The sequence below is a fragment of the Neolamprologus multifasciatus genome, chromosome 11 (assembly GCF_963576455.1).
Source record: "Neolamprologus multifasciatus chromosome 11, fNeoMul1.2, whole genome shotgun sequence".
In the NCBI taxonomy this organism is placed as follows: domain Eukaryota; kingdom Metazoa; phylum Chordata; class Actinopteri; order Cichliformes; family Cichlidae; genus Neolamprologus; species Neolamprologus multifasciatus.
In genome coordinates, this window is record NC_140449.1 from 23,098,449 (window position 1) to 23,108,523 (window position 10,075).

Here is a 10,075-nt window from a genome sequence, read left to right on the forward strand (position 1 = left end):
GCTCTTGTTGCTTTAATTAATGTCAGGAGGAGTTCAAGTACACACTGTATTTTTTCGGATCCTGTTAAAGAACACGTTCCCCCATTCTGACTCATCCGTAACGAATTTCCAGAATCTGTGGCTCAATCCAAACAGAGCCGAGAAAACTTCTGGGATTGCGCAAGATGGGGCTTGATGGCAAGATGTCCCACCAATGAGAAGCACACGGTGCCAAAAATGTGAGGGAAGAGCCTCCCTGTTTGGCTTAACAAATTCTCCTTTTCTACGAAACAGATGACACAGAAAAGCTTGAGTTATCTCGTGGAGGGCACAGAGTAGTGTTGTGTAGTTCTCTGAGCAAATATATTTAACACTGCAACGTTCTTTGATTCAGGGGGACGTGCCTCAATAATTCAACCAGCAGGGACAAATTTAATTTTAAGGAGAAACATTGTTTCTCCAGACAAAAGATACCAAAACCTTTAGGGACCTGAAAAGGTAGCATATAGAAGGACAAAGTGGGGAAGAGGGTTGAGAAGGAAACTACAGACATGGAGCAGAGAGAAAACTACAGCAGCCTGCACGAGTTCACAGAGGAGCCCAGACCGGGAGCGAACAGGCTCATCCCACAACACAGCGACGGTAATTTGTGTGAACAAACAGATGCGTGAGAGCCAGAGGTGGACTTGAGTACATTTACTTAATTGCTAAACTCAGCTATGATTTACATGGTACTAGACTACTATTTTGTACCAATGTTTATACTGGATGCAGAATAAAATATGGATACAAAGTACTTACCACCTGTATTTCACTTGACTTTATTAATGCTACTTTTTTATATATTATAGCAGAGTTTTTGTAAGAAATGAATTCATATAAGTTCCTCATTACAGCTGCTGTGTGGTAAAGTTATTGTGTAGCTGGGGTTACCTGATTTTAGATTTTGCTGTTTTAACCTCCTGAGGCTCGAGCTATTTGTGATTAGCTGCTCCTGATAGTCTAGTCTAATAATGAAGCTTTACCCCAGATTATAAACTTGTTACTTTGCTACAAGTTTTTTAAGTTTTTTTATGCCTTGTTTTTTTTTTTTAAATAGTATTTTCACACAAGGGGATAGTGAGGTTTTTTTCTTATTTTGCAGCATAAGACAATAAATTTAACATTGCTTAACAAAGCATGAAAAAACTGAGCACATTGAAATTTAAGGTGCAGAACAGCCATAAATGTGATGTCCCCACATGAGGTTGAAGGATCTCAGGAGGTTAAGACTATTTAAACACGTATCCTTTGAATGTAGTAGTAAAAACAATAAATATTAAGAAACACAGTTGGAATCAGTTTATTTAGGCGAGCTTACTTTCACAGCTATCATGAGCAGAAGTCCATGTGATGTTGGAAAGAACTTGAACTATCTTTAATTTAGTGCTGCAGTTTTAACGCATCTAAATTTTACTTGAATGCTCGTGTCTATTCTTTCCTGGCAGCTCAGGGACTCCATGCTTAGCACTGCTGCTTCTAACATCAGGATCCAGGGTTCAAAGCTAGGTGCTGCCTTTCTGTGTGGATTGTGCATCTTCAGCTCATGTTGCTAGGTTATTCCTTCTTATCTTAGCTCAAATTACTCTCATCAAATTCATTTAAACTTTAATTTCCTCTTCATATTAAACAGAGTTGGTCTACAATCCTGCTTTGCAGATGAAGATTTTTTACAAACAGATCGTCTCATAAAGGAAGTTGCTTGCAGATTTTGCTTTAAGTCCAACTGTCTCATAGAATCACAGCCAAAAATGTTGGCAGTGGTACAAATTTCTTGTTGCATACAATCTGCTGCTTCAGCTTTATTTAAACTGTGTGTGTGTGTGTGTGTGTGTGTGTGTGTGTGTGTGTGTGTGTGTGTGTGTGTGTGTGTGTGTGTGTGTGTGTGTGTGTAGGTGTGTGTGTGTGTGTGTTATGATCTAGTGAAGAAACAATCAAACACATTTCATACATTTCATGGGGAATGTTGATCTGTCTTCTTTGTATCTTCTGCAGTGTGTTTAATATCAGCTGCCAGGACAAATCCAGAAGCTCTTTGTAATTAACATATTTGCTTCTGATCATAATAATACAGGAATGCTGAGAGCCACCACCATAAAAACTGGGGCGTCAAAGCACCCTGCCAAAACTTGTGGCCATGACTGTAATTTCTAAGGATGAAATTGATGCACAACTGTTACATGTTACTTGAGTGAAGTATCTGAAACTCTGTATTTTAGTGTTAGTGTACATATGTGACAGCATGAGGCAGAGAGTATCCACTGGCTTGCTATCTTTGGGGATTTGAAAATATAATGAAGCTAAACTCTGGTCAAATGGTTCTGCCCCACAATTTCCTTTAAAGTCTGCTCTCGCTGCTACACCAGAGGAATTAAAGTGGTGAATTGACAGCTTGCATGCTGTGGACTGTTTTGTGTCTAATCAGGCTCCCAGGGACTGAAGCAAGGCGTCAAGTGTTTGAGGAGTAAGACTTCTCTCCTGATACTTATTGGCTTTTTGGCCTCCATCTGTGGCAACATCGTACTCGCTGTGCTCTGTAAGTATAAATAAGTATAAATACTGTGCCCCCTCCTGTGTGTGCTGTACTTTGGGTCCAGTGCAAAAGACTTTGGTACTTAAAATAAAAAGCTTAGTAACTAAAAGTCCATATTTATCAGTTTTTCTTCATAAAGAGTGTAGGAAAGAGGAAAGAAAACAATATTTGCTGCAAGCAACTACCATCAGTTCCCCTGCATATGTACACAGCTTCGAAGTATTTAGGATGTATATGTTGGAGCTCTTCCTTCAGTTCATCAAAGGATTTATTTTCAGTATCTTCTGTCTCTTCATGAAATCCCAGACTGACTCCACCATGTGGGGATCAGGCCTCTTTAGGGGGAAAACTCATTGCTCTTGTTGTCATTAAAGATAGTCATTTATGACTCTGGCTCTATGTTTGGAGTCATTTTTGTGCTGCAGTCTGAATTTAGTACCAACCTGATGTCTCCCTCGGGTATTGGTTGATAGAAAATGACCCCTAAAAAAACATCTGAAGTGCCTAAAACTTTTGCACTGTGCTCTACATCTGCCTGTCTGTGTCTGTGTCTTTGGGTCTCTATCCCGCACTGATTATTCTCTCTTTATTTCAGCTCAGTGGGCTTTTGGACACCTAGAATTGGCAATAAAAAAGATAAAGCACTCTCTCCAGTCCAGTGAGGGTCATGTAATAGAAAAAGCACAAAAGTCCATAATTGTGAAATATTTCTCCTGCAGGGCCAAGAGTCTCTGGCAGCTCAGCCTAATAATGTGCTTGTGAGGACACTCTCTCATTTAAAACAAACACCACTGGGGCCGTACGTGCTTGATCTATTGCCACGCATGCACATACACACTCGTTCAGACGCACACTCCCAAGCTATCGAGTACAATTTTCAGATCTGAAAATGATGACTGGGATGTCTTGCAGCAAGAGGAGGAAATAAAAAGAAATACTTCCTATGACAACGGGATCTCTAATATATTTTAAGACTTTCGAAAGAGAGAGTGCTTTAATTCCACTTCATGACTCTGTAGAGTAAGTCTGCCTAAGTAAAACAAATTAAATGTAATGTAATGGTATATAATGGTATATACAGTAGCTGCAGATTAAATCACAACTGCCGTATGAAAAGTAAACACATTTAATTTCACAAACATCTGCAGCATATGCATTTGTAGAAAAGTTTTTTGTGACGTCATGCAAGCCACATTTTACCACAGCAGCACCTGCACCTGTGATTTGAGAGGGCTTTCCAGGAAAGGATTACCTGTCATTAGTGTTAAAATGTCCAACTCGTTTTTCTAGCACATATTAACTCTGATGTGATTTACTAACCACAGTTCAGCTTACAGTAAATCAAGATAAACATGCTGAAAATAACTTTGAATCAGTTCAGCTGTTGCAAGCACCTTGGCTTTCACTTCCCTGACACATGACCAGTTGCGACACTTCTTCAGGGTAACATGTTGATTGGGCCTGAAGGATGTCACCACTTCTTATGGTACTTCTTAATGACAGTGAGGTAACTATAGTAACCATTATCTCTATTTATGTCATTAGATGAATATATTTTTTAAACGTTTCAGTACTCAAATGGGAAGTGGCAACATAAAAGAGAGCAGACACACAAATGGAAAAATATGTAGCAATGAAACCAGATTGCAAATGATAATTTCTTCTGGCCGCAAGGGATCTCATGTAAACACAATCATTCCAGCCAGGGCAGCAATGAAACCATACAGAGTCACAGACTGTAAAGAGAAGGCTTATATGCTTCAAGAGGGAGCGGTTTATTGGCAAATGTGAAACCACAACAGTATAAAAACTGCATTTGTTTATATTCAGTCTTATGCGGGTCCAACTCGAGAAATACTGGATGGATTTATCTGGTGATCGACCCCGAGATATTGGCTGTGTTGATTGAAATGTCGTCACTGTCTCATATAATTTTGCACATGCATCCGTGTTCTTTTCATCAATATCATCACTGAGTCAACAATTAGATTTTCCTCATAATGTTCCTATCAACCAGCTAATTTCCAAACATTAGTGTGTGAGCACTCTGATAGCTGTTAGCAAAGCATGGCAGCGGATGCTCCACCAAACGATCACATTTGTTGTGGATTGCTTTGCTGGTGGGTCCATCACTTTTTTCCAGACTGATCTTACCAAGTATCACATGAATTGCCATAAAATTTGGTACATACTCTCATCAGAAATTTTATTAGGTACACCTTGCCACTGCTGGGTCGGACACCCTTTTGTCCTCATGGCTGCTCTAATTCTGGATGTGCTGGAAACATTCATCAGAGATTTTGGCCCATATTGACATGATAGCGTCACATCAACAGTGATGTGCAACATCTCAACAGTGCTCTGTGTGGAGCACTACAGAGGCCATTTGAGTCCAGGAAAATCATTGTTATGTTTAAGAAACCAGCTTGTGATGATTTGAGCTTTGTGACATGGCGCTGCTGAAAGTGGGATAAGGCGCCATGACCTTTTGACTAAATCATGCACATATTTCTTCCCCATTCTGATTTTCAGTTTAAACTTCAGCAAGTTTTAGCTGAACACGTATACCTATTGTGGCCAGTAAATTCCTGTTCTTCATTGGTGAGACTTTTTTCATGGATCTATCTATCTATCTATCTATCTATCTATCTATCTCAGTGATTAGTAGGCCGGTGCCGCCAGGCCCACTGGAGTCTTCCTCCTCTTCAGCTCTGGGTTTGAAATCGATGGAGAGGCGTTACATCCAGCTGTGTGAAGACTACACTGCCCTGGGACAGGGCTGTTCAAAGACAGGTGGCAGGAAGTCGTTCAAACAAATGAACACAGTCTTCATTTCCTGCTGTCTTTGATTTCCCTTTCCCCTCATCCCTTTATCTTGCTCTTTCTCATTAACAGTTAAGCAGTGCAGGGAGTGTCCTGAAGGTTGGCTTCACATCGGGAATCAGTGTTACTATTTCAGCAATGACAGGCTGGACTGGGTGAAGAGCAGAGACAGCTGTGAAGAAATTGGCAGCCATCTCACCATACTGCACACCATAGAACAGCATGTAAGCAAGTTAATGCGTTTTGTGTGCGTGTGCTTGTGTGCGTGAGTGTGTTGAACCCTGCTGACCAGCACAGGTGTTGCTCATTCCCCTAATTGTGTGGGTTACTGCATGCTGTTGGCGAAGGAATGGATGTGGGTGGAAGGAGCGATGACACTCATATATCTTTGCGAGGCAAGGTTATTTTATCTGCTGAAGTTAAGAGGACCACTGGATTTTTCAGTGATAACATTAACGGTGCCTTCCTTCTATTCAAGTGTCACAGTTAACATGGTCAGTGTGGCAGGTGGCTGAGTCATGCACAATACCAGGATGCTGCAATAGGAGCGAAAAAATAAAACTCAGCCCACATTCAACATAACTTGTTAAAAAACAGTAACCAAGCTACATGCAAATAATGCAGTCAATTGTTTAAACTCCACAGTGTAAGTAATATTTACTTAGTGTGTGATTTCATGTGATCACCATCTTGGTCTTTTGGAACCAGATAAGACCACATTAGCCAACTAGCTGAGTGACTGAGTTACAAAAAAAGAAAAGAAGAGAGAAAAATCTCCTCTTGTCCAGTTATTATGAAAGGGGAATTGGTTAAATATGTTACGGTTCTGGGTCAGTGTTGACCCAGCATTTTGAGTTTCTTATATTTTGGTTTATTTTTGCATTATGGATTGTTTTCTGATGTTCTGGTGCTTTGTTTATTGTTATTATCATTATAGATCTGTTTCTGTTCTTGGTGAAGGATCAGTTCTTTGGTTTTGGGTTCTCATGTGTATTGCAGTTTCTGTTCAGTGTCTGGTCTGTCTCTCAGTGTCGTGTCTGCATCTTTATTTAGTGGTTTCTGGTTTCCTGTTTTATTGTGAAAGTCTTTGTCTTATGTTAGTGTGTGCAGCTTAGCTCCCCCTGTCTCGTTAGCCCTGATCTCTCCTAGCTGTGTCTCCCTCCTGTTACCCATTCCCTGATTACCACCCTGTGTATATTAGCCCTGTGTTGTCCTCAACCCAGTGTCGCGTCGTACCCTCAGATCCTGCCTGTGTGTTCCAGTTAGTATTTTCATGTTTGGTTTCTGTTTTGTTGGTGCCAGCAATAAAGCTGTGGTTTTCAGTTATATTTCCGACTCAGAGTCCTGCACTTGGATCCACATCTCCACCTTCCCGCACACAGAGCCCTGACAAAATAGGCCAAAAACCTTTTTATATCAGGTTTTTAAAATGCTCATTTCATTGCTGATGTTCACTGATTTTACTTTTTTAGGGCGTCAGCCTCAAGTGGCAACTGGCTGAGTGGAGCCCCAGAGGTTAACGCCTAGTTACAATGCTAATTTAAGAAAATAAACATACACAGGTGATCCGAATAGACCATGTTCGACTATCGTTTTGGCTTTGTTGTTAATTTGTCAAGAAAGACTCTGGGACATGTCACAAAAAAGAAAGGCATGGGTGTAAATAATAAGATTTATGATGGCTAAAGTCCATTTATCACCTTCAGGTTCCATTTCCTGGCATTCTTGCATCAGGACTGATGGTTTGCCGGACACAACGGAGACACTGTTAGTCTTATATGCTATTAGATTTGCTGTTGTGCTTCTAGAAAAATGTCTAAGGAGCTATGTGGGTTTGGTTTACTGCATTAACTGGAGATCATTCCTCAATAGTGCAATATTAAGAGAATGTATTTTGAGCTTTCGACCTTGCGGGTGTACGTTTTGCAACATAAATTTTACATCAACAGTTTTCAAGGAACACAGATTCTAAATTATGGTTAAGGTTGAGTTTAGATTTTAGGTGTAAAAAAGGACTCCGAGTTATGTATGTGTGTTCATTTTCTCCAGGATGCTCTGGCAAAGGAAGCTAAGAGAATTGGTGGATTTTATTACCACTACTGGATCGGCCTGTCTGACACAGAGACTGAAGGAGAGTGGAAATGGGTGGACAACACGACACTTGAACACAAGTAACAAAATTTAATGCATGCATTTTTTTTGCATTTTATTTTCGATTATGACACCAATCAATCTGTCCAGGAACAACCTATATAAATTCAAAAGGCAAACTCTACCCACACTTATATCAAAGCCCCAGGTATATCAAACATTTCATCATCAATAAATCAGGTTGCTGGCCAAGGTGAACTTGTTTTTATCATTTGTCAGACATGTTTAGTTGTTATTTATAGCTCACCAATCTATCACACGTTCTGCTCTCTCCCTCTGTCACAGATACTGGGATCAAGCGAGCTCAGAGCCAGATAACCACCACACAGGAGGGGAACACGGAGAGGACTGTGCCACCTTAGACAGCCACTCCAAGACATGGTTTGATGTTCCTTGTGATCACATTTATAAACGAATCTGCCAGATGGATGCCATTCAGCTCAACTGAATCCCTACACCATTAAAAATGATGCAGACCTGCAAAGGCTGGATATGCAAGATGAGAAAATGAATGGGGACATGTTTGGGATTACTGAAAATAGATGTCGGCACTAAAATAAGCACAGTTTTGCTTTTTTGTATTTGGGGTTTTTTTGTAAGCTCACGGTTGCTGAAAAGCTGCACATTATGTTGAGAAAGCTTGTTGGAGATTAAGCTGTTCGCTGAAAGAGATCCTTTGCTTAGTGGTGCACTGATTTTACACAAGGACGTGAATATTTAAAAAAAAAAATGAGACCATGACATCAAGTGGCAATTTTTGACTTTACAATGTAGTTTCAGAGTTGCACGGTCTGCTGGGAAATGACCATGAATGTTGTCACTGCGTCACATTTTTTAAATCTGTCTGCTGTTGAGGGCTGCAAACTGATTTAGAAATAGCACTGTAGGGTTTGTTGGGTGCCAAGCAGCGGATGTCCTATTTTGACCTTATCTTAGAAATCCACCTTACCTCATCGCACAAAACCCATGACAGCCCGTAAAACCCTGTGTAAAAAAAAAAAAAAAGTTAGGGAAGCGATTTGATTCTGTTGATCGAGTTTTGTGCGTACACAGAAGTTGCGTTTTTTTAAAACTGAGGATTTCAATTGAATTTAAAAAAAAATGGCTGCAAAACAGGAAATGAGATAATATCTCTGCAATGCTTTGATGTGTAAACGTGGTCAAGTGTTTCGACTGACATCTGAAACATCTGGGGTGTGTGTGTGTGTATGTGTGTGTGTGTGTGTGTGTGTGTTGCTCTGCTGAACTGGCCCTTCATATCTGCTTTCAGCTACAGTATAATTTCTTAGTATTTTCCCTTTAAGATGAACCATGTTGCTTGTCTGGAGTATTCTATATTTGTATGTATGTACACTTGTAAATCAATAAACTATATTTTATCATCTACCTTTTTGCTTTCTGTCTATTCCATGCTGTGTACAGACAAATGAACAAATAAAAAAGATATAACAGTTTACAAACCCTTTTTTTATTGTTTAAAGCTAAATTAGTGACCTCTTGTTAAATGTTAATGCCTTCGTGTAGATGTGAGTTCGCGGATCTCTTACAGACTTTACATTCTTTGTTTATTTTTGATACATTTTTCGACTATTACACAAGAATTAGAGTATTATGAGTTGCAAGAATGTCACATACAAGCCCCCGTAAAGCACCTTTTAATAAACAGACAATATAACTTTTAAATAGATACAAGCCCTAACAACATATACTGGAAAACTTGTGCAATTTAAAAAAGGCACGAGTAATGTCTTGATGCATGCTCAGTGATCCAGGTAAGTAAATCCTAAATGGTGGATTCTGTTCATCTGGACGTAGCGTTTTCAATTGAAGAAACGTTTCGTCACGCTACGTCCAGATGAACAGAATCAACCTTTTGGGGCCATGAGTACTTAAATACAGTTATATCTACTGATCAGTTATGTAATTTAAAAGCATGTGGTGAAGGGTATGGGGAACATTTTGTTGTTTCCAATGATTATGGACAGGTTCACAGGTGAGGTCAGGCAGTCTCTATGGAGGATGCTCCTTGCAGACGACATTGTGACTTGTACTTAGAGTAGGTAGGAGGTAAAGGAGAGCCTGAAGTGATGGAGGCATAGTCTGAAGAGAAGAGGAATGTAAGTCAGCAGAAGCAAGACAGAATACGTGTGTGTGAGGGATCATAAAAGGAGTAGAGATAGTAAAGATTTAAATACCTGTGGCCAACCATTCAAAGCAACAGAGGGTACATAAGAGAGCTGAGATGGTTTGGTTTATTTGCAGAGGAGGGAGTGTGGATATATCACTGAGAAAATGTTGAATATCAAGCATCCAGGCAGGAGGATTCAGAATCAGAATACTGTATTAATTCCTAAGCAAATATGTTAAAGGAAAGAACCAAACCACAGCGTAGGTTCAAATGTTGTTTAAGGAGGACATGCAGAGGCAGTGTTGGGAAAGTTACCTTTAAAATGTATTCCATTACAGAATACAGAATACATGTCCCAAAATGTATTCTGTAACGTATTCCGTTACGTTACTCAATGAGAGTAACGTATTCTGAATACTTTG

The 10,075-nt window shown here is 39.8% G+C and overlaps 1 protein-coding gene across 1 annotated transcript; it reads left to right on the forward strand.

Moving 5' to 3' along the window:
- Window positions 1-214: 214 nt before the first annotated feature.
- On the forward strand, window positions 215-8,911 carry LOC146508494 (C-type lectin domain family 4 member E-like). The gene is made up of 6 exons (XM_085178106.1): window positions 215-621; window positions 2,444-2,554; window positions 5,210-5,344; window positions 5,447-5,598; window positions 7,424-7,545; window positions 7,811-8,911. The coding sequence occupies exons 1-6, from the start codon at window positions 531-533 to the stop codon at window positions 7,971-7,973; spliced, it is 774 nt and encodes a 257-aa protein (XP_085034232.1). The 5' UTR covers window positions 215-530; the 3' UTR covers window positions 7,974-8,911.
- Window positions 8,912-10,075: the final 1,164 nt, after the last annotated feature.

Coding starts and splice junctions, on each gene's coding strand:
- LOC146508494 (XM_085178106.1), top strand. CDS start 531: ATGGAGCAGAGAGAAAACTACAGCAGCCTGCACGAGTTCACAGAGGAG. Junction 622..2,443: donor CATCCCACAACACAGCGACG/GTAATTTGTGTG, acceptor GTGTCTAATCAG/GCTCCCAGGGACTGAAGCAA. Junction 5,345..5,446: donor ACAGGGCTGTTCAAAGACAG/GTGGCAGGAAGT, acceptor TCTCATTAACAG/TTAAGCAGTGCAGGGAGTGT.